The sequence below is a fragment of the Quercus suber genome, unplaced genomic scaffold (assembly GCF_002906115.3).
Source record: "Quercus suber isolate HL8 unplaced genomic scaffold, Cork oak 2.0 scaffold_621, whole genome shotgun sequence".
NCBI lineage: Eukaryota > Viridiplantae > Streptophyta > Magnoliopsida > Fagales > Fagaceae > Quercus > Quercus suber.
Window position 1 is genome coordinate 348,494 of NW_027070064.1, and position 24,952 is coordinate 373,445.

At 35.1% G+C, this 24,952-nt stretch overlaps 2 protein-coding genes across 3 annotated transcripts; one reads left to right on the forward strand and one right to left on the reverse strand.

The window, feature by feature from the left end:
* The first annotated feature begins 2,908 nt into the window (after positions 1 to 2,908).
* LOC112032775 (MDIS1-interacting receptor like kinase 2-like) lies at positions 2,909 to 5,449 on the forward strand. The gene has a single exon (XM_065765324.1). It carries the CDS (start codon positions 2,909 to 2,911, stop codon positions 5,447 to 5,449), a length of 2,541 nt encoding a protein of 846 aa, XP_065621396.1.
* Positions 5,450 to 8,414: 2,965 nt separating this feature from the next.
* On the reverse strand, positions 8,415 to 20,705 carry LOC111998557 (DEAD-box ATP-dependent RNA helicase 50). 2 transcript variants are annotated; one of them, XM_065765319.1, is made up of 9 exons: positions 20,642 to 20,705; positions 20,091 to 20,527; positions 18,219 to 18,853; positions 17,050 to 17,244; positions 14,643 to 14,830; positions 13,293 to 13,506; positions 9,457 to 9,588; positions 9,047 to 9,222; positions 8,415 to 8,913 (listed from the first exon to the last, which is right to left on the reverse strand). In XM_065765319.1, exons 2-9 carry the CDS (start codon positions 20,461 to 20,463, stop codon positions 8,694 to 8,696), a joined length of 2,133 nt encoding a protein of 710 aa, XP_065621391.1. In that variant the 5' UTR covers positions 20,464 to 20,527; positions 20,642 to 20,705; the 3' UTR covers positions 8,415 to 8,693. The 2 variants fall into 2 exon arrangements, with proteins under 2 accessions (XP_065621391.1, XP_065621390.1); XM_065765318.1 differs by having other exon boundaries at positions 18,219 to 18,889.
* Positions 20,706 to 24,952: the final 4,247 nt, after the last annotated feature.

The window sequence follows — 24,952 nt, forward strand, 5'->3', positions numbered from 1 at the left end:
TGTGATAATCATATGAATGGTCACATTAATAAGTGTAATGAAATTACTACAAATCATTGAGAGAAAAACTTCTAATTCAAAAAAAATTAAATAAATAAAAATCATCATTCAAAAAGGAAAATATTATTGGTATACCAACCTTCCTTACAAAAAAAATGATCATGGCATTAGCATGTGGTATGCCTTTTGTATGGACTTTGACTAAAAATGCACATTACAATAGAGCCGCAAATCGATCTTTGATCAGGTACCAGAACGCTACACGTTAAAAGACCAACAAGAATTGAGATTAGTCTATTCTAGTGAATAGTGTTAGCGAATATAGTATTCAGGTTGAACAGGTCCATGTCTATTCCTTTATCAACCAACTTCTTCACGGCTTAAAATGTGCTTGTTCTAAGTCCCCATTCAATAAATAATTTAAAAAAAATAGTCGAAATTAGAGATTATTATTTTCCATGTTTGAATTTTACTACCCTATTTCCCATCAACTGTCAAGAAGAATTGCTACAGTACGTTCCAAATTGAAATGTTTAGGCATTTTTTTGTCATGCATTAAATCCTAAGGTTTTCCTTTCGGACATGTTTCAATTAAACCTTGAACTTTTAAAATATTTCATTTAACCTTCAAAGTTTTTAAAAACTATTCATTTACACCTTATAGTTCCATATAATTTTATTTAAACATTAGAGTTTTGCATAAATTTTATCTAAACCTAGTTTGAAATAAATTTCATTTAAACCAGTTGATCACATGATATTTAAATCGGTTAACAGAAAATATNAACCACTATATTAAATTTGAGTGGGTATATATTAAACTCTTTTTGTGCAGCAAAAAAACTCTGCATTAAAAAAAAATGCTCTTAACGAAAAAGTGTGAAGAGAATTTTATGTGACTTTGAAAAGATAGACTTTCTCCAAATTTTAATGACGTAGGGGGCTCAAATAGTACATAAACGGTTTTGTAGGCAACCCCAAATTATAAGTCAGGTTCAATCATAGGAAATGAGTTCAAAGGGATTTGAGTGGGTATATATTAAACTCTTTTTGTGCAGCAAAATAAAGATGCATAAAAAAAAAAAAAAAAAAAAAAAAAGCAGTCAACTAAAACGTGTGAAGAGAATTTTATGTGACTTTGAAAAGATAGACTTTCTCCAAATTGGTTTGGATTAAAAATTGTTGAGAAAGTTATACTTTATTTCCTTAAGCTAATACTCTCTCCTAATAGTTGCCCACCTAAATTATGAGAGTGCACACTTGCCCTCTCTAAACTATTACACTTTGCACCACAATTGATAATAGTTAAAAAAAGTAAGTGTACATTCTTATAGTTTAAATGGTAAGTGCAAAAAAAAAAATGTATAGTTTAGGAGATAAAAGTAAAAGTAATATAATTTATAAGGATAAAGTATAATTAATTTCCCCAAACTGTTTCAACATAATAGTTATGAAGACATGTATACTTCACTTTTAATTACATGATCTAATAGTCAATTGGACAGTTTGTAAAATATATTGTAAAATAGTTTGTAACATTATTATTTTCATAACTTTAGTATTTTCTATAATTTAATAATCTTGTGATAATCATATGAATGGTCACATTAATAAGTGTAATGAAATTACTACAAATCATTGAGAGAAAAACTTCTAATTCAAAAAAAATAAAAAATAAAAATAAAAATCATCATTCAAAAAGGAAAATATTATTGGTATACCAACCTTCCGTACAAAAAAAATGATCATGGCATTAGCATGTGGTATGCCTTTTGTATGGACTTTGACTAAAAATGCACATTACAATAGAGCCGCAAATCGATCTTTGATCAGGTACCAGAACGCTACACGTTAAAAGACCAACAAGAATTGAGATTAGTCTATTCTAGTGAATAGTGTTAGCGAATATAGTATTCAGGTTGAACAGGTCCATGTCTATTCCTTTATCAACCAACTTCTTCACGGCTTAAAATGTGCTTGTTCTAAGTCCCCATTCAATAAATAATTAAAAAAAAATAGTCGAAATTAGAGATTATTATTTTCCATGTTTGAATTTTACTACCCTATTTCCCATCAACTGTCAAGAAGAATTGCTACAGTACGTTTCAAATTGAAATGTTTAGGCATTTTTTTGTCATGCATTAAATCCTAAGGTTTTCCTTTTGGACATGTTTCAATTAAACCTTGAACTTTTAAAATATTTCATTTAACCTTCAAAGTTTTTAAAAACTATTCATTTACACCTTATAGTTCCATATAATTTTATTTAAACATTAGAGTTTTGCATAAATTTTATCTAAGCCTAGTTTGAAATAAATTTCATTTAAACCAGTTGATCACATGATATTTAAATCGGTTAACAGAAAATATAATATAAGGTTTAAACAAAAGTTCTTTAAAACCGCCTTAAGATTTAAATGAAACATACCAAAAACTCTAATATTTAAGAGATAATTTACCCTTTTTTTGGTTCTTTTTTTTAAGAAATTGTTGTTTAAACAAAAGAGCATGAGAATTACTAAATTTTTCTGAATTCGGGAATTGATAAATAATAATGGCAAAGAGAATTCAAATATAGGACTATTCATGTTGAATGGTTTCCACCGTATCACGCGGGCTCCATACAATCCGAAAGGTCTTGTAGACTAGTTCCTTTGTAATTACATGACCATTCTCTTTCAAGTCCCCTTGATTTTCAAAGAAATCTACAAAAGTTAGTAGAAAAAGGTGCAGATATTCAAACAAATAGTTCAACCAAGTATTTTGAGATTCTCAAAATCAAAATTTTCATCTCCTTCTATAAATATCAGTCCAATTAAAACCATTTCATGCATCATTCCAACAATCCATCATTCTTTGCATGCAGTATCTTCAATTTTAACGGATCATTATGTTCCTCCTTATCCTCATGCTTGCATTGGTTTCTTCATCCCAATATGCTTATTCTTCTTCAGTAACTTTGCCTTCTTTTTCTGCCAATGCTGAGAATGAAGTAGCACAAGGGAAGGAAGCAAAAGCTCTTCTAAAATGGAAAGCCAGCCTTGAAATAGAGAACCAGTCTCCCTTGTCTTCTTGGAGTGGAAGCAACCCTTGCAATTGGACCGGAATAAGTTGCAAAAAGCCTGGAAGTGCTGTCACCTTTTTAAATCTTTCAAGTTATGGTGTCAAAGGTACGCTTCACAATCTCAGCTTTGTATCCTTCCCCAATTTACTCGGTCTTGACCTTTCTAACAACTCACTCCATGGAAACATTCCCTCAAACATTGTCAACCTCTCTAAACTCTCCCATCTTGACTTTTCGGCCAATCAATTCACCGGAACAATCCCATTTGAAATAGGCCTGCTAGGTTCTCTGAGTAAACTTGATTTGTCATCTAACAATCTTACAGGTTATATCCCTACTTCTCTTGGAAACCTGAGCAATTTAAACATTTTGAAACTTGCTGAGAATAATCTTTCTGGTCCCATACCTCAACAATTAGGAATGTTAAGTTCTCTGAGTGAACTTGTTTTATATACAAACAAGCTCACGGGTTCTATCCCTTCTTCTCTTGGAAACTTAACGAGACTCACTATGCTAGTGCTTTGTGAAAATCAATTGTCTGGCTCTATTCCTCCATCATTGGGAAAACTTAAATTCCTCACTGCCTTGGGATTTTTGTCAAATAAACTTGTAGGCACCATTCCCCCTGAAATAAACAATCTTACACATTTGAAATTTCTTCAACTATCTTACAACCAATTCACCGGTCATTTACCAGAAAATGTATGCCTCGGTGGATTGCTTGAAAATTTTACCGCTAGCGGCAATCATTTCACTGGTCAAATACCAAAGAGCTTGAGAAATTGCACTAGCTTGATAAGGTTTAGGCTTGATAACAACAAATTTATAGGAAATATAGAAAATGATTTGGGCATATATCCACGTTTGGACTATATGAATTTGAGCAACAACAGATTTCACGGTGAGCTTCCAAGGAATTGGGGACAGTTTCATAGCCTAACAAGCCTAGATATATCTAACAATGATATTTCGGGTAGGATACCTCCTGAGCTTGGGGATGCAATTCAATTACGTGCAATTGACCTCTCCTCAAATCATTTTAATGGGGAGATTCCAAAGGAGTTTGGAAAGCTGACATCATTGCTAACACTTCATCTAGACAATAACAAACTTTCTGGCAACATTCCTCATAGTATTGGAACGCTATCCAAACTAGACAATCTTAACCTGGCAGCAAACAATCTAAGTGGCCCAATTCCTCAATTGATTCAATCTCAAAACCTATTGTTCTTAAATTTGAGCAAAAACAAATTCAGTGAACACATCCCATTTCAAATTGGTAATTTGCAATACCTCCAACTTCTTGATCTGAGTCATAATTGTCTAACGGGGGAGATGCCACAACAGCTTGGGAAATTACAAGTCTTAGTAACTCTAAATCTTTCCCACAACAACCTTTCAGGGCTCATTCCACCCAGTTTTGATAGAATGTCCAGCTTGATATCTGTTGACTTGTCCTACAATCAATTGGAGGGTCCTCTTCCAAACATTCCAGCATTTGGCAGCAAAGGATCAGGGGACGCATTTAGAAATAACAAAGGCTTGTGTGGCAACGTCACTAACTTGAAGGCTTGCCCCTCTAAAGTTAACCACAATATTGTCCCGGTTAAGAAGGGCAATAAGGTTGTGATAATAATTTCAGTCCTTGCCGCGAGCATTGTCATATTCATTGTTGTTGGAATTTCATTAATTTTCTTTCGAAGACTTCGGAAAGTGCAAAACAAGCCAAGAGAAGCACAAAAGCATAATCCATTTGCGGTGTGGAGCTTTGATGGCAAAATGGCGTATGAAAACATCATTGAAGCCACGAATGATTTTGATGATAAACAGTGTATTGGAGTGGGCGGCTATGGCAGTGTATATAGAGCTGAGTTACCAACAGGTCATGTTGTTGCTGTTAAGAAATTTCATGGACTACGTGATGACAACATTGCCAATCTGAAGTCTTACACAAGTGAGATACAAGCTTTAACAGAAATTCGCCATCGTAACATTGTGAAGCTTCATGGTTTTTGTTCACATCAACGACACTCATTTTTGGTTTATGAGTTCATGGAAGGTGGGAGTCTATGGAACATACTAAACATTGAGGAACAAGCAATGAAATTTGATTGGCTAAAGAGGATAAATGTTGTTAAAGGTATAGCAAAAGCTTTGTCTTATATGCACCACGGATGCTCACCTCCTATAATTCATCGTGATATATCCACTAAGAATGTTCTACTAGATTCAGAATATGAGCCTCATATCTCTGACTTTGGCACGGCGAGGATCTTGAGACCCGACACATCCAATTGGACTTCATTCGCTGGCACTTTCGGATATACCGCTCCAGGTATGATATTTTATGTTGGCATGCATGGTTTATCTTTATGTAGCCTCTAATAATAAAAGTTGTGCAGTTGCCAAATAGGGTGTAAGCCGTCATATGTTGGAGCGAACTAATAATTACCAGAAAATTATTAGATATCTTATAGTATAGTTCATATGGTACTCTAAACCAATAAAAGCAAACCGTTTAATATAAATTTTTTCATATGAGCCTTTTTAATTTATATCATATTATTTTAATAGGTGACTTTTTTTTTTGGTGCAAATTATCACATCAGTCAAAACTCCAACACTAGATTACTCCTAGTATTTAGTGAGAACACATGTTCCTTTGAATTTGCATCTTGATTGGTGTGTATATATATATATATATATATAATCAAATAGGATTTTATTTTAGAAACAAAACCAAACCAAGTTTATTTACATCAAAAGAGGTGTTGTGCCACTAGGATTATCTACCACAAAAGAAAGACAAATTAAAGTCTATTTACACCCAACCCATCCTCTCAAACATTAGAACATACTTAACAAAAGATGGGCTTTGAGCATATTTTCTTATTCTTTCTGCTTGATATGTTCCTCTCATCTGCAACACCGTTAGCTTCACGGTAGATGTGTTGCAGCTTAAAGTCCCATTGTCGACCTAGAAGATCCCTACAATCATAAACTACCAGAGACATTCCAACGGAATGATTGGATTGAGAAGTTAGGAGATGAATAACAAATGTAGAATCAGTTTCCTAGTAAATATATCTAAAACCCAACTCTCATGCCATGAACATTATTGTTTTTGATGATTTAGGATAATAGTGCACACCTCACAGGGTCTTCTATAAACTCTAGTGTTTGGTTGCAGAAGGGGAGCCACATATATTCATGTTTTTGCAACCACTGGAGAATTTGCTTGAAAGATTAAACTCAAAATTGTTGCTCGCTATTTCTAAACTGTATGGAACTTTCCAAAGAACATATATAAAGACTCATTATTATAGAAGTCTAAATATTTTATTACTAATCAGCAGCTAAAAAATTAAGAATTGTACATCAATTGCAGCCAGAGAATTAAGGTAATTAAGTTCCATCATCCTCTCAAAAGTAGAACATGACTCTTGAGTGTCAATCTTTTTTCTTTGCAGAGCTTGCATACACAATGGAAGTTAATGACAAATGTGATATATATAGCTTTGGAGTAGTAACACTGGAAGTAATTATGGGAAGGCATCCAAGTGATATCATCTTGATCTCTCTTTTGTCTGCATCTTTGTCATCATTAACATCAACAACCCCCCATCATATGCTACTGAAAGATATGTTGGACCAACGCATAACACTTCCTACATATGAAGTTGCAGAAGAAGTGGTTTTTATGACAAAGATAGCACTTGCATGCTTGCATGTCAGTCCACACTCTCGTCCAACCATGCAACAAGTTTCACACAAGTTATTGGCTCAAAGATATCCTATTAATCCTTTACCAACCCCTTTACACATGATCACATTGGGAGAGCTAATTAATCCCAACAATTCGTCCGCATAACTTCTTGAATATATTTACTGTACCACACTTAATTTCCGTAATTTTTTTTCTTTTGTATTTGGTGTTCCCATTTTCATAATTTTTTTTTTTTTTTTTTTGGGGGGCTGAATGTAATGTTTTATTGTTGGAAGATTTTTTTTTGGGTCTTTGAAAGGAGTTGAGAATGATATCATTGAATCTGTTAGAATATCATGCCCAATCCATTATTAGGCCCAAGCCCATGTACATGCAGTTGTACAACTTTACACACTTTTCATGTTTAGTGTGATTTTCCGAACAAAATTAATCTGTGTTGGACATGTTATTTTGATTTACATTAAAGAAAAGAGTTTGCGCTCAACATTGTTTCATGCATTAACCATTAGTATTGAGTCAGAAGCCATTTGAAGGCTACAAGTTTAAGAGGACTCACTCAGTGAATTATCTAAGGCAGACAAAAATTTCACGACCCTTGCATGGGCAAGATTAGGAGATACAGAACACCAACTATTTAACCTAGTTTTTACCCTTGTTGCATGATTTTTGTGGGGGAGACAGTCGTTTCAATACCATTGCGAGAGCCTTAATTCCTTGAGCCTAATCTGTCTCAAAACCTCCCCCTGTGACTGTGAGTGTATTTTTTATTTTCTCTTTATGAACTTATTCTTGAGTTTCCCATTGAGCATTTTTTTTCACACGAGTAATTTTGATTATTTCAAACCATAAAGATTCTGAAAACTCTACCAGTTACCATTTTCATTGGTAGAAATGTTTCAAAAGCTTTCTTTGGGGTATCGAAGTTTTGAGTTGATGTAGACAAGTTTGTAAAAGTTGAGATTAGACGTAGAGTCTAGCCTACAAAGTTTCATGAAAAAATATTGATTTTGACTATTTCTTCTATGGTGAATTTTCCTAGAAGAATGGATACCCCTGGAGCGATTTTTCTATTAAAAAATTCTTCAAGGGTTTTCCACTTTACCACCGGATGTTTTCTTTTAATTGATTTATGTTAAACTTTTTCTCTAGAACGTAGTGGTTATTAATATGGTTGCACTATATGTCAAAATTGTGAACTCTAGGCAAAAGCTACGATTAATCCGTTAATTAAATCATTGGGGGTAAATCTTAGATTTTTCAAAACGGAATGTTTGAAGCAGCGACAACAAAGATTGTTGCAGCGTTTTGGTGGATCGAAAATGGCAATATGTAATATGGCATCTCACAAAGAAGGGTTGCTAGAATTGAAGACATGTGCTTCAGCTTAAGTGGATAAATTTAACTTAGTACTCTATGTTTCTAGAGACACACAGATGAAAAGAGTTATGCAAGCGTTGTTTTAACAACAAAGATTGTTGCAGCGTTTTGGTGGATCGAAAATGGCAATATGTAATATGGCATCTCACAAAGAAGGGTTGCTAGAATTGAAGACATGTGCTTCAGCTTAAGTGGATAAATTTAACTTAGTACTCTATGTTTCTAGAGACACACAGATGAAAAGAGTTATGCAAGCGTTGTTTTTACTTTTTATTTTATTTTTCCAGATGGTAAACAAAGGCAGATAGCACTTCTAGAATATTGCCTAGCTGAGAGAACAAATAAAAAAAATGTGAAGATTTTAATGCATTCTGTGATCCACATCATTATCTGATAACTATAACCAACAACTACATGAGTTTTTCCTCTTTTCCGGTCAGATCATTTAAGTCATCAGCCCTTTCAACAGCAGTAGTCAGTGATTGCATCAGTTTTTGTTATCCAAGCAACTCTCTATCTTTGCAGCTAACATGGAAGGTCATGCAGTGGGTGACCCTTTTGGTTTCTTTCCATTATCTTTCGTGCGAGGGAAATTTGCTTGCCAACCACAAAAATGAATGCCTTACCCTTCCCTCCAGCGCCTCTAGCAGTTCTTCCAACGCGGCGCACATATTCACTTGGATCACGTGGGAAGTCAAAGACCACAACATGATCCACCCCAGCAAAGTCAATTCCACGTGATGCTCTGTGAAAATTTTCAGAGATGAAAGTTACCATATTATGGGTCTCATCTGATTGTAAGGCTAATAGCCTGGACATAACACTAGTGCTGTCTAAGCATACAGGTAAGTTCTGCATAAAAAGCAAAAAACAAATACCTGTCAGTGCAAATCAAAAACTGAGAGACTTCGTCAGACTGAGAACTGGTGAACTCCTTGATATTTGCAAGCCTTGATTCTTGGGCCACAGCAGCATGGAAGGGTAGAACTTGGGCACGAGTTCCTTTTCTATCGAAACGTTTTAATACATTCTCAACTTTTCTACATGTGTCAATCTGCAAATTGAGTGTATAAACTAACAAAAATAAGAAAGGTTCAAATAACTTACAAAGTAAATGTTTTGATGAGAGCTAACAAAGTAAATGTTACAAGAATGATTCATTCTTAGAGCTCTAACTTTCTCTATACATGTTGATTGAGTAAGATACTAAGAATGTAACATAAAAGCACAGATGCACAAGCCAGCTATTCTCGAATTTCACAAGAGAGACTTAAGAGCTCAAATGTACCTTATTACAGAAAACAATAGTTTTTGAAACTGGACTTCCCTCCAGCAGCTGCAGAAGAGCAGATTTCTTATTCAAAAAAGAAGTTTCTGGAGTTTTTTCAATCCCATCTTCTCCACTGCAGTCTACAAGAACCTGGAAATGCAACATAATGATTAATATAAATTATTTGAGAGTTTGTATTTTTTTTTTTTTTTTAATTCAATAAGAGTCTGGTTAATGTATGCCCTAACTGCCCTTAGGGCATACATTAATCATCCATTTTAGGAAACTTTTTTTATAGGAAATTAAAAAAGCTATCAAAAAGATTCACTTTTTCATTTTTCCATAAAAGTTTCCTAAAATAGTTTATTAATAGATGCCCTAAAGGCATACGTTAGTATCATTTAATAATTATAGCACCTGCCTGATTTTTACCTTACCTGAACACCCGTGCCAACAACAGAATCCTAACAATTAACATTAACAGAGATGTCTCCTTAAGATTCAATGTTCTATAAACAGCCTTCCTTGAAATTAGATGTTGGATTAAGGCTTAAAAAAATACATTTTTTTTAAGTAATAAAGAATTTTGTTGAAGAAAGAACTCAAAATATACATAGAATATATGAGTATCCTAAAGAATTCCAGCCTAAGATTTAAGATCTAAACAAAATCTACAAAGAAAGCACAAGATATCCCAACAATAGGCAAAACTGGGAGGTTCTGACCAAAGTGCCGAATGGCTCTTTGGTCCAGAAAATTAGTGCCAAACACCACTTACTAAGCCTCAATCAGCACTTTGATCCTGTCCAAGAGTGCTGATCAGCCCACTGCTTCCATTTTTCAACAGCAGCTCCTTGAAGATAAAAAACACTCATTAACAGCTGGCAACCCCAGTTAGAAACCTAGAGGGGTTATCTCATATAACAAGGCTAATTAGGAAGTTAGTTAGAGTAGCCAATTGTAGCACATGCATGGGAATTTAAGCACATGAATGGTGCACTAAAAGTGTATTGGGTCCCTATGGTGTGAGTCTTTGGAGGTCTATAAGGCAGGAATGGATGACTTTTTCCCAGCACCTTCAGTTCGACGTGGGTGATGGTTCAAGAGTGAAATTCTGGCATGACATAGGTGAGATAATTGTCCACTCAAGGAGACTTTCCCGAAGCTTTTTTGCATCAGTTCTGTTATGGATTCCTCAATTGCTTATCTATTCTGACCTCATTGGTTGTTCGCTTCTCTAGACCAGTCCAAGATTCAGAGTTGGAGTCACTGGTTTCATTTATGGATCTTATCTATTCTGAGGCTGTTAGGGGTGAGGGAATAAATAGACTTTGCTGGAAAATTGCCAAGAGTCGGGGTTTTGAGGTGTGTGATTATTATCATTCCCTATATTGCCCAATGACATTTTTTCCCTTGGAAGTTGGTGTGGAGTTCGAAGGTCCCATCTAGGGTTGCATTCTTTTCTTGGACTGCTGCGCTAGGGAAAATCCTAACTACTGATAATCTTTGGAAGAGGCATTTTTTTATTTTGGATTGGTGCTGTATGTGCAAAAAATGGGGGAAGTCAATGGATCATCTTCTTCTCCATTGCCTTATACCTTATGAACTATGGACAATGACATTTGTTTATTTGGACTCCATTGGGATATGCAGAAGAGAGTAATTGATATGTTTGCAGCTTGGCAAGGGTCTTTAGGCAAGCATAAAATATAGCTATTTGGAAGGTTGTGCCTCATTGCATAATGTGGTGTATTTGGCAAGAACGGAATTCCAAAAGTTTCAAGGGAAGTGAACGAACTATCCTTGAATTTAAAGCCTTCTTCCTTCGTTCTTTGTTAGATTTGAGCTTTCTTTCTCTGCCTTGTTTTTCTTTCTTAAAGTTATTTGAGCATTTACTGGGGTTGTTTTTCTTTCTAATAAAACACATGTTAAATATGGGAATAACCATATTTGAAATTGGCCATTGGCTTAATGAACAACTAATACGAATGGAGCAAGTCCTTGTATAAATGCTCAACTTGTAACTCCTAAACTGATAAGTGAATAATGATGCAATTTTTTGGATCTCTCTCTCTCTCTCTCTCTCTCTCTCTCTCTCTCTCTCTCTCTCATATTTCTTCAATAAGCTAATAAACTATAACACTCATCAATTTTGCGATTTTCTCAAAATCCAACCCTTGTTTAGTTCCATCATCAATCATATTTCTCCATCACCTAAGCAATTACACCTAAACCACAACTTGATCCTTACATACACACGCAACAACTGACGATGACAACATTACGCTTAATAAGATTATCCACAACTGCATCCTCCAGTTGATATAGAGCCTTCAACTTCTAATTCCTAATAAAATTTGCCAAATTTTTTGGATCTCTCTCTCTCTCTCTCTCTCTCTCTCTCTCTCTCTCTCTCTCTCATATTTCTTCAATAAGCTAATAAACTATAACACTCATCAATTTTGCGATTTTCTCAAAATCCAACCCTTGTTTAGTTCCATCATCAATCATATTTCTCCATCACCTAAGCAATTACACCTAAACCACAACTTGATCCTTACATACACACGCAACAACTGACGATGACAACATTACGCTTAATAAGATTATCCACAACTGCATCCTCCAGTTGATATAGAGCCTTCAACTTCTAATTCCTAATAAAATTTGCCTTTGTGGGAATTCTCCAATCTTTGAAATTAGGCCTCAGTTCAATTTTACATCCCTCAAATTTAAAAAGTTACAATTTGTCCTGGAATTTTTTAAAAGGTGGCAGTATTATCCGTTTGTCCATCAACTTTGAACTGAATTGAACACATGGCTAACAGAAGGTTGGTGTGGCAAAGTTATACTCTAATGTTGGATTCAATTCATGGATAGGACAATCTTGCTACCATTTAAATTTTACAAGGGAAATTAGAACTTTTTAAATTTAAGGAATAAGAATTGAACCTAAGCCTAATTTCAAGGTGAAATTGTATTTCAAGGGTTTAAAGGAGGGAGTTAGAAGAAGAATTTACTTATCACTTATAAAAATGTGTAGAAAGTTCTCCATAGACATTTATGTTCGCCAAATGATTAGGTAACATCTTTGGGAAAGATTTCGGAAGATGTTCAACTTTAGTATTCAGGACTTCAGGGAAAGTTGGACTAAAAAATTTATCAACACAAGCAAACGTGATAATATTGTTAACAAGGAGAACAGAATGGCAGTAAAAAAGGACAACAGAGGACAGATTTGAATCATATGTCCCAAATATTATTCATGTACCCTTTTGTCAACAAACGAGGATGAATATTTCAGGTTTAATTAATGTTGAGTAGATTACCAACATGTATGACTTAGTTTATTTTTAGAGAATCTCTGTTTTCTTGTCCCTGTTTCAACATCAAAATGCCAAGTTGGATCTTCTTCTTCTTCTTTTTTCTTTTTTTTTTTTCTTTTTTTGATAAGAAATGGAAAGAATCTTGATCCAACATAACAGCCTTTGTCACTTATCTACAAATTTTCCAAGAAGTCAAGAACATAGATTACAAAATTATTCAGGTTTCATTTTTTTCATTATACTTATCTGTGAGCAGCATAATAATATTAATAGCAATGTAATAAGGGAAAAGTTAACAGATGCCTTAAGAGCATTGGTTTAGAAAGATTTTTTAGAAAATTTGTATGGGTAAAGAAAAAAGTAACCAACTTTTTTGACAGCTTTTTATATTTCCCTTGAAAGTGGTATTTAACTGTTTTAAAATGGTCCACTAACAAATGCCCTAAAGGCACTCATTAACAAGACCCCCCTATAATAATAATAATAAAAGAAAAATGGGGAGGGGTGGAGATAATACTTGAAACCAACCTCTTCAAGGCCAGGGCTCATACGGTGCATACCAGGTCCCATGATCAATTCACAATCAGGAAAAATTTCAACTAGTTCGTTGTATATGTCTCTTGGCAAAGTCGCAGTCACAAATAGATACTGTGTGGTAACAGGTGAAGAATTTATCAAAGTTTTCTGTGCTACTTCAAAATCCTCATCATTGAAGAGTATATCGACCTCATCCAACACAGCACTGCAACGCAAGGTTTCAATTATTTTTAGTGCTGGGTAAGTGTCTTGTAAAACATAGTTGTGCCATGCAGGTTGATGCACACACGTGTGCACAAAGCACACACACACATAGGCAATAAAATTGAAACGCGCTGTTGAAGACCACATTTGATGGGTCACAACTAGGAGTTCCTAACACCAAAGTTTGTTCCCAAAGATGATGGCAATGTAGTTGCAGCATTAAAGGAAGCATGAGGCACATTCAGCACAGCTGTTGGTTAGCTATTGTCAGATTAGTATGACCACAAACCAGCCAGAGTGTTTGATGTCCTAATCATGTTCCACATGCCACGCACATAACATAACATATGTTGAATTGTTTGATAATAAAAAAACATAAGTTGAATTGTTTTCATTTCTTAATAGTCCTGAGGAAGGCATGCATATATAAATATCCCTATGGTTGAAATTAATACTTTAATACAGGAGATTGGGGGATATGCTTGTAAAGAAAGTAGACAATTACCAGCTTGAAGCAGCATGCATGACCATATTGGGACTATAAAAGGACATTAAAAATAGAAAGGTAATGATATTATCATAAGAATTTAGTTTGAACATGATCAGTCCCAGGATATCTTTGACGTGGCTCAGTTCTTTATTCTACATTTTCGTCAGTCTCCTCCACAACCCCTTTTTAACCATTTTCAAATACAAACTCTAAATCCATTCAAACTTCCAGATATATAAGTACTTACATACATATATCTATGTGTGTATATCCACATGCGTATATTTCATTAATCACACAACACTCAAACTACATCATCCACTCCACACTATGCAATCCATGTATACTTTTGCATTGAAAACTTTTTCTCCTTTCAAAAAAGCTTTACACTACTGTTTTATTGCTCATTGCAACATACGCTACACTATTCTAAAACATGCTGGTTAACTTGCTTGCCCATTTCACACTCTAACAAATTATGGTGCTGCTTATTATAAACCTAGATGACAAAAAACAATACAAGATAGATGGGGAAGGCATACATTGCACAAAGGTTCAGAATAAAAGGCTTATAATGTTCAAAACCCTCAACTAGGCACAATTACAGGACAAAGAAATTTGTAGTAAATTAAAGGGAAATAGGTTACCATCTTAGATTTGTTAACTGCAAGAAGCCCTCTTTAATCAGAAACATAAAACGACCAGGTGTTGCTATTAGAACATCAACACCTTGTTCTAAATATTCCAGTTGAGTTCTCTGTCGAAAACCACCTGTCGCAACCACAGATTTAAATGGAACCCCAGACTTTGAAATCGATCTGCAATTACTCAAAACCTGCAAAGGGTTTTTGCTTTTATTAACATCCATTCTGTATTAGAGGGATGAAATGAGACCAAATATCCAATTTTTTTTTTCTAATCTCAAATGAAAACAAGCATCATATCGCATTTGTAAATGGTGAAATTACCTCTACGTGTCCTGGTTCTCAATTACCTATTTAACAATTCTTTATGGAATAACTTGAATTGCCCTACAAGCAGAGGGCCCATAGTAGAACTTAATACAACATATACACCTTAAGATTTCTATTTCCACTAGAAGGATATTGAGATGGTTCACTACAAAACTTTTTTTTTTTAATAAGTAATGCCACTACAGAACATACATAGAAAAGAGTGCAATGTGAACGAAGACAGTACTACAATAAAATCCTTACATGCAAACCAACAAATGATTCATACAAATCAAAAAATCACTAAAATCAAGGTGGCTTTTGATACTCATAAGGAAATAGAATTAGAGATTCTACATAACAAACCCAATAACTCTACACATTTATAACAACATACTATTATATTACACAATCACATCCCATCATGATACTCAATACCAGAGTATCATCTCAGTAATGGATGAAATCCATTATTTTGATGTCTCAATCTCAAATATGTCTTTGTCCCTATTATTTGGGCAAGCTTCATGACTTCCACTTCCCAAGTCTGCCGTATCTAGGGCTTCTTTTCACTCTTTTTGTTAAGTTCCCTATCTAGGGCCATTCCATCTGCCAAATCCCATCTCCTGTCTTTTGATTTCCACTCATCCTGGCAGCCTATCTGATCAATGACAGGGATGACCTTTGGTAAATTTCTAGTAGTCCATACATTCAGGTAGCGAATGAAAGACCTAGATTTTGGAACTTTTTTTTTTTTAACATAAGTAATAAGGTTTATTAGAAAATTATGAAAATCAAGTCCACAAGAGGTATACCAGATGAAAAATACATCTAAGCTTTAAAAGCACAATGATCAATAAACTCCAATAAGTTTGAGAAAGAAAATTTCCCCAAGGCCAATAACCACTCAAACAAAGTCCTCAGAAAATTAAATTTCACATCTAAGGTTGACCTCTCACATCCTTCAAAGTTTTTGGCATTTCTCTCCCTCAAAATACACCACATCAAACAATGAGGAATGGCCTCCCAAATCTCACTATTGGGAGACCAGAATATTGGATCTAGAAAGCACTTGGAGGGCTTATGGCTGTGTGGCCCTCATTCAGCTGGAAGTAGGAAATCAGTTCCATCACAAGCAATGACATAGTATTGTTTTAGGGTTTAGGGAAACTTTAATCGCTTAATTTACTAGAGAAGAAATACTATCCAATAAGTTTAAGGAGAAAGGTAGCTAATCAGGCTAATGAGGTATAAATCCGATCCAACATTAACAAAGTCATGGCTATGATTCTGTTTCATGTCTATAAGCTTAAAATTTGCAAATTTCTTTCCTTCAAGGTTTAAAGTTTATTGTCAGCCTACACGTTCCAGAGGTCCGTAAGAGTGATGGAAGGTGCAAGGAGAATGTTCTAGTGAATACAATCAATAAAAAAGGTGCAATGACAAAAAATTTAATATACAAAATTATATGAAGTATATATTGTTTTGTAGCTTGTGCTTTGTGGAGTGAAGTCTTGAAGATGTTTGGGATTCAATGGGTAATGCCATCGTCTGTAGAAGATCTATTAATTGACTAGAGAAATTGGTTTGGGAAACACTCCTCAAATATAAGGAACCTTTTGCCAGCATGTTTGATATGGAAAGTGTGAAAGGAAAGGAGTAGCCATATGTTTGACTTTGGATTATCTTCGACCCTTGTTCAGTCATACCCTGTTAGATTGGTCTCGGGTTTGTGTTTTAGTGTTTTACACATTGTAATCCCATTTTTACTTTTAAAACTCTCTTAGATATTCTATCTAATTTATTGTAATTTTTGAAAGAATCTTTGTGCTCATCATCATGAAAATAATTTTTTTTTTGGCATCAATAAAATTCATTACTTTCCCAAAAAAAATTGCATATACAAAAGGCACCGGTATACTATTTTTACAGAGAGAGACAAGGTAAAACAAAAGGAAGAACTGGCAATAAACCATGAGATAATAGGTCAGCTGTCATCTAAGCAACCATGTATAGAAATTAGCAACAACATTAAAAACCAAATAAATTAAAATGAAAAAAAGATGCAGCAAAGCAGTGAGTTGAACACAATAGCACTGACCTGAGAAGCCAACTCAGCAGTTGGTACCATGATGAGAACTCGAGGACTTTTTGATGAAGATTTGCTAAGCTCTTGAAGTTCTTCTTGCCTTAGACACTGAATTATTGGTGCAAGATATGCCAATGTCTTCCCTGAACCACTTTGATCAGCTATAACACAGCTCCTTCCCTCAATAATAGGTGAAAATGCCATGGCCTGTCAACCAAGATAATCACACAGGCATCAGTTGCACTCAAACTTAAGAAAATCTGCTTTAGGGCATAACTTTCTACAAGAACAACATAAAGTTCATAGTCCAGTCTATTAGATGTGTATCATATACAATTCAACTCAACAGAGCCTTAATCCAAATTATATTAATATTATATGTTTATCATATGTTCTAAAAAATAATAATAGTGCATTAAAAATGCGAGGGACCAACCTAACAAACTACTATTTGAAATATAAAAATCGAGGTGCCCATTTACTTGAACCTAAAGCAGAAGTTGTCATTCCCACAGTCGTATGATTAGGTATCTAGATGGATGCAAGAAGTCTGACATGACAACCTCCCAGAAACTGGAATGCAATATGATTATCAGTTTATCACCATAGACACAGATCAAAGCAAATGAAAAAACTATACGCTTCCATCAGTTGATTAGAATACCAGAAGACAATATACAAACATGACATTTATGAAAAAGCTAAGAACTTTGTGATAAGTGAGTGAATTTAAATAAAAGGCCAAGGAGAGTGCAATCCAATTACAGAATTACACAAGAGAAACTCTACTAATACTGTTCTTTATACTTGCTTGCCTACAAATACTATGACAACCAAAATTATGAAAATCCAGGTCTATTGCAAAAGAAGAAGAACATCTTGAAATACAATCACATTACAAGGCGGTCAAAGTGGCAAGTCAACAGAACTGCTGACCATAGGTCAGATAAATGTTACTTGCAAGTAAGAAGCTATTAAGTACAAAAATGGTAGCAGAATTAATCCATAGACCAGATCATTCACAATAAATGAGTAAATTTGTGGGAAAATATTATGATTTTGACAATTCTGGAATTGGATAGGACCTGAATTATGGGCCCAATCAAATTCTTCTAATGAAGATAATGTGTGTGTGTGTGTGTGTTTCAAACTTGGTCAACATGAAGATGAGGTTGATGTACCTGTATATGGGAAGGGCGCAAGAAACGCAACCCCCTTAGAGATTCAATCATAAATTCACTGCAGCCCAAGTCTCTAAAGGATTTTTTACTAAAGAAGCCACTGTCAGTGGATAAGTTCCACCTTTGCTTTAGAAGGTCAGGCACTTCAGATTTGAAGTTGCGCGTGGATCCTCCCGTGCCCCAACCTCTAAAGTTGCTGGCAAAGCTTGGAACTGAAATCCCTGATGTCTGAGTTTTAGTGTCAGATTTGTAAGGTTTACCTCGTGTGGTCGGATGCTCTAAGCGTTGTTCAAAACCATGTTTCGGGGTCATGTCAGAATGATCAAAATCTTCTGTTGTGCCTGTTATTTGTACCATGTCACTGACTTCTTGTGATTGGGAAGCTCTTGGAAGCCTTCCTCTATGTCGAAAGGAATTTTCTTTCTGCTTTCTCCCAATATCTTTAAGTTTAGGGTGTGAACTGACAGACTTGCCATGTGAACTATCTTCTACAAATAGTTTGTTATCATTTTTGCTTACATCTTGCTTCATCTGAGTATTCTTGACTAGAGCTCTCACTCTCTTTGCTTTTAATCTTCCAAAATTTCCAGTGAACCCCCTGGTGCTTGCTTTTGGAGAATCACTGGTTGAAATAGCTGGCACACAACCAGTGTCAGTCAAACCAATACAACCTATGTGAGCATGGGAATAAATGAACAAATGTGAGGTTATTAAGAGGGGAATAGGGAAGAGGTGTCTTACAGGTTTCATGGCATAAATATAAAAGAATATGGTACGCATCAGAAAATCACTAGTTCATCAGTAACATTTCCAAGTTTAATGCATAGGGTACCTCTCTAGAAGTTTTACAATTCAATCATGCACAATAAAATCATCAAAGATTTGAGCTTTTTGGACTCTTTTCTGGTTAATTCTTTTTTTGGAGTCCAACCATTGAGGTCTGAATATTGAATATGAATTATAAGGTATATTAGTTAGTAATCAGTGTCAAAGATTCTGCACATTCCAGAGAGTAGAATGAATATCCTGTGAGGTAACACCATCTTTTTTCTTTTCTTTTTTTTTAAAGGAGAGTTAACATCATCTGTATCAATATCCATAGGATCAATTATAACAAGTCATGTGAATTAACTAAATCATTTAGCCTTTTTGGAGCCCTCCCTTAGATGAGGCAAAATTCAATTGCAATTGAGTTCTTTCAAAGCCATTCATTTGGAACATAAGGCCAATAGAATTCAATTCACTTTGGGGCCAAAGAGAAGAGATTTTGATTGGGATAATAAAAGTCAGAACTACCCAGAACCCCTTCTTCACATGCCCATGGCATGGCAAGTTGAGCTAATCCACTCCTCATTAATCACCACCCATCAGTCTTGTGATTTGCTTTAATACGAGATCTACTAATATGATTTCCATAGCAGATACCAATAGAGAAAATTTTCTTAATTATTACGCTTTATTATCTCTAGGTCTAGGTCTTTTCTTTGAAGCTAGAAACATATGCCCTTGATATTTTGAATATAAATGCCTCTGGATAAGTTGAACAAGAGTAACAATCCGATGGTGATAGATTATAATTGTTTCTACAAGCTGATTTAAGTTTTTCTCCAAAAAGAAGTGTTAAATTACCAATTGTCCCAAAAGTTTAAGCTATTGGGAAATGGTAAATTTAATCATTTAACCAATACTTCTAACAAGAAGGTTTCAATTTCAGATCAAATCATTGGGGTCCATTCAATTGAGATTTTCAGTTCTATCGAAAGATGATTCCAGTTTAATTGGAAATAAAGTGTGGAAGTAGCAAGAAACTGAACAACAGAGCAGAATATGAAATTTTGAATATATATATATATATGAAAAAACAAATAGCACCTTCATTGGCATAATTGCTACTGATGGAAGTTGTGGTATCTCTAGCATCATCCCTATTATTGGGAATGACAGTGGTGGTCGTGGTGATGGAGGGTTGCCAAGAGAGAATGTCTTTTGAAGGAATAGGAGAGTCAGGATGACCATCATCACTTCCTCCCCAAACAATGAACTTTTCACCAGTGTCATTGTCGATAAGCTGATAAGCTCCAGGAGTTTCCATGGGGGTGCGAGTATACCTAGCTCTAACAACCAATCTGACCCCCCTCTCATTGCAACGGTGGGATGACTTCCAGTTCAGCTCACGGAGTCTGGATTTAGTTTTGAGGCTCAAGTTTATAGGTATTGGAGTTGGAGGAGCTTTTGCCAGCAGCATTGCGTTTCTTCTCTCAGATTCTCAATGACACATAACAACAAATTTCAAAACATTTCTGCAATAACTGGGAAGAAAAAGAAAAAGAATTAAGCAAAGGAAACAGTAAAAAAAACTCAATAATTGAAGCAAAAGGTAGGCCAAATAAAGAAAGAGCGTGCTTGTTGGTGCCATCAATTACCTGCACATAGAGATGCTTGCTAGAGCTAGAGACAAATTTGACCTTTCTGGTGTTCCTTCTACCTGCGAGAACAAAAACATATACCAGTAAATAGAGAATTAGAGAGTCATCAATGATCAAGGAAAATTCCATTTGAAGAAATGTATTTCACCAAAGTACAAAAACAGAGAAGAACCAGTTCATGCTCCCATCCTCTTGAAGGAAAACTAAATAAAAAATTTTAAACTAGTAAAAAATCAAATAAATATCCCTATAGTGACCCAGTTTGCAAATATTTATTTTCTATTCAAAGGGAATAATAATCTGGTAGGTAAGCAATCTGCTTTTGTAATTTTAGGTTAAGCACGGTCATAGATTCCAGTTTAGATCCAATCTTATATGCCCAATTTCCGAGTCCTTAATTATTGAAAGAATGTAAATTATTCTGATCCATCCTATTTTCCTAATCTAACCTCATCTCCTCTTGAGGTGGATAGCAAGTAAAAAATTTATCCACTTGAAGCCCCCCCCCCCCCACCCCCGGGCAGGTCCATTTGTTGCTGCTAGTATTCTTTTTTCTTTTTTCTTTTTTTTTTGGGGTAGAATTTGCTGCTAGTATTCTAGTGAAGACAAGCAGGGTCCTAGCAACTATGCTACCTCACTGAGAATAGAATACCTGCAATCACTGTATAGCACCTCACCAGGAGTACCACACTCAGTTAGAGAACATGCCTCATGAAAGTCATTGGTTCAAAATGTCCTCCCCACCCCTCCCTTTAGGGCTGCTAATCCATTTGAATTTTTTTAGCACAAATCTCCTTGGTGCGATGGCAAGTGCCTTCCACCAAAAGAGATTGGTCGAGGGTTTGAATCCGAGAATCAACCTTCCAAACAATTGGGAGTAAGGCTACCTACCATAATCTCTCCCAGACCCCCATAAAAATGGGAGCTTTGTGCACTAGGTACAACAAATATATTTCCAGACCCTAAAATTTGGGTTAGGTTCTAATTTATTGTGTGAAATTTAAAAAGTTCTTTTTTATTCCTCAAAAAATAGTAAAAGTAAGTTAGTCCTTTTGTAGCCTTGACATTATAATTTGTACTACGTGGTGCTCCTTTATAGTATTAAGGTTACAAAATGACTAAACTGGTACGTTTACAATCTTTTGAGGACAAAAAAATGAACCTTTTCAAGTTTGACAGGCCAAAATAAAACCTAACACAAACTTTAGGGGTCAATCATATATTTTCACTCTTTTTATTATTAATTTAGAATTGCACACGTATTGGGTTTTGAGCACATAACCTCAAGAAGGTGCCCCTAGTGCCCCATTGCTGTTGCTAGTTTTCTAGTGTAAACAAGCAGGGTCCTAGGAACTTTGCTACCTCATTGTTAGAAGATTATATGTGGTCACTATATAGCCACTCCCCGAAGGACCTAGTGGGTTTGAACCCACGACCTCACCTTCAAGCCACACTTTTAAGAAAAGGAAGCGCCCTCTGAGGCAAGGCTCACTAGTCAAAAAACAGGTAAATTGCACTAACATCCCTCGGGGGTTAGGCAAATATCAAAAGCCTACTCCTATATTCAAATGACACTTAGCGCCCTCAAGTTATTGTTATTATTTTTATGTTATTTTTCTTGATTTTCTCCCATCATTGAACTAGTTTGGCTAGTTAACACTAACTGTGGCTGTTTTGGATAAGATTTTAGTTTGAAAAATGTATATTTTGACTCAATTTGAAATGGCACATAAATGGTTGTAAGAATGTATTTGTTATATATATATCGAAACCTCAAGGATGAAATGTGTTTAAGAAAATAGGAGTCTGACTTTTTCTCAAAGGAGAGGAGTGTATTTACGAAAAGGTCCTAAAAGTTCATAGCCAGTGCAAAAAGCTCTCACTTTGGCAGGGTCTGGGAAAGGTAATTCGTAGACAGCCTTAGCCCTAATTTATTTTGGAGAGATTGATTCCCCGACTCAAATTCGTGACCTGTTGCTTTTATTGGAAGGCACTTGCCATCCCACCAAGCCCAACCTCTTGTGTAATTTAACCCCAAAATAAACACCTCTCTTGTCTTTCAACACCTGAAACAGCAACTCTCAAGCCACTGGTACACCTCCATATAAAGTTATAAAAACTTAAAGTTGAGTACTAACTTCAACTCAAAGAACACTCTATAGCCAACAACAACACAGGCGCAAGAGCTAAGTAACTCAAATAAAAAGTGAAGCTGAGCAGAGCTCACGCACACTCACTCATTCAGTCAAATTAGTAGGCATTGTTTGAAACCNGTAGCATTTTGGATTTCTGCTTAACTTTAGCAAAGACCTCACAAAATTTACTCGTCTCCCTATTAATTTGTTATGTTATACAAATTTCCTTTCCTATGTGGAAAAGGTATGTTAGATTCTGAAATCTCATTCATTTGTCCCCCATAAGGATCCATTATCATTAAATACTCTCTCTTTCTTTTAAAAACCTTTCCATATCCCTTCTAGTCCAACATTTGATATGGGTTCCTTGACAAAGTCTGATTTTGCTTTGAAGAAGTCCTTATTGAATGGTTTTTCTATATTGTAAGACTTCTAAGGGATCACTGTTGAAATCCATTCAAAGAAAGGAGAGATTGTATCCAATTCATTTCAGTTGCAATTTTGGCTTAAGTCCCCAACTCTGGGAAGCTTTCATTCATCAATGGGACTAGTCTGTCAATTCCTTCAAAAATAATTGAATAAAGGAAGCTTGGACCATCTTTTGAGTCCCATTCCCACATTTGAATGATGACTCTAATAAAGAGATCTTCATGTAGCTTATTGAAATGTATTGCCACTCGCTGACAAGCTTTGTGGCACCTTGCTAAGTGTTTCTAATATTGAAAAATCACTGTTGGTGGAACTTGAACCGGCTTGATTTTCCAGGAGAGTATGACTCCAAAGCTTGCTCCACCACCCCCCTAATAGCCCAAAACAAATCCTCCCCATTGCTTCTCTGTCCATAATTTTTCCATTAGCATCTGTAAGCATCCAGGACATTATCTGCTGCAAGGCCATACTTCCTCAACAAGGTACCTGTTAGAATGATGATTAAACAAATAAATGTCATTCAGAACTCGAGAAATTCATATGTGAAGGAAGCATTAGAATAATGGTTAAATAATTGAAATCACAATTAATTTCTTAATAGTTATGTTATGGGAGAATTACCAAACTGCCGCTGCTAATGTGCCCACCTACCCCTACACTGAGCATCGTCCTGCTGGAAATCCATGGATTCCACTTCTCTTGGCAATACTATAGTAAAGCTCGTCAAGTGTTGCCCCAGTCTGAACCCATGCAGTTTCATCTTCAAAATTTGTCTCAACTGATCTAAGATTGAAAAGATCAACTAAGATAAATGGGTTTGTAGAGTTTAGGATAGTCCTTCATAATCATGGCCTCCACTTCTGACTTTGATTTGTAAGTTGTACTTTTTGCTACAAAGAATGGTTGCTTGGATTTCAGACTCTTGAAAGGTGTAATGATGAGAAGAGGTTTTGGTGTGAGAATTTAACCATCTAGGATTTTGTTGGGACGGTTGCAAAGATACAAATATAAAGAGGAGTTTGATGTGTAAATAGTCCCCACAAATTTGGTGTAGGGACAAATTGTGTAGACATGCACTGTATGAAGGTTTGTGGGTTGGATAGAAAAAGGGCGTTGCCCATGATAGTGATATTGAAAGCAGATCGAAAAAGAAGTGTAAGACTCATATCTGTCTCTCTTCTGTGTGTGGATTAGGGTCACTAGTATATGGACTTTTGTTTAGTGCTCTGTCTGTCAGGCTTGCCAGTGCATTTTGGTGTCACTCTTTTGTTCTCCTAAATTGTAATTGTCTTAAGGCTCTATTTTGTTGTATTTTTTGTGTTATATATGAATACAATATGAAACTTGATGATTATGAAGTTATTAATTTAAAAAAAAAAATTATATTCAATATTATTAAATATGAAGTTATATCATATTTTTTTCTCTTTGCTGTGATATCTAGTATGAATGTCTATTTTACTATTAATAACAAGATTCACTGTTTGGATTTCAACATTTTGCGTACTAAAATTTCCTCACACAAATTCTTAAACTCTCTTAAATACCCCTATCTTTTATATGGAACTATTAATATATGGTGACCCTTATTATATTTATTCTTTAAACGAAAATTTATCTAGACTCTATATATTTATTCTCATACTAAAAATAGATAGAATTTTTGCATGACGTGATTGAATGCTCTTAAGATGCTTGTTTGATACCCAAAACATGTTCTGATATTAATTATTATCACAATAAA

Coding starts and splice junctions, on each gene's coding strand:
- LOC112032775 (XM_065765324.1), top strand. CDS start 2,909: ATGCTTGCATTGGTTTCTTCATCCCAATATGCTTATTCTTCTTCAGTA.
- LOC111998557 (XM_065765318.1), bottom strand. CDS start 20,463: ATGCTGCTGGCAAAAGCTCCTCCAACTCCAATACCTATAAACTTGAGC. Junction 13,507..14,642: donor CAGTTAACAAATCTAAGATG/GTAACCTATTTC, acceptor CTTGCGTTGCAG/TGCTGTGTTGGATGAGGTCG. Junction 8,914..9,046: donor TTTTTGATTTGCACTGACAG/GTATTTGTTTTT, acceptor AAATTTTCACAG/AGCATCACGTGGAATTGACT.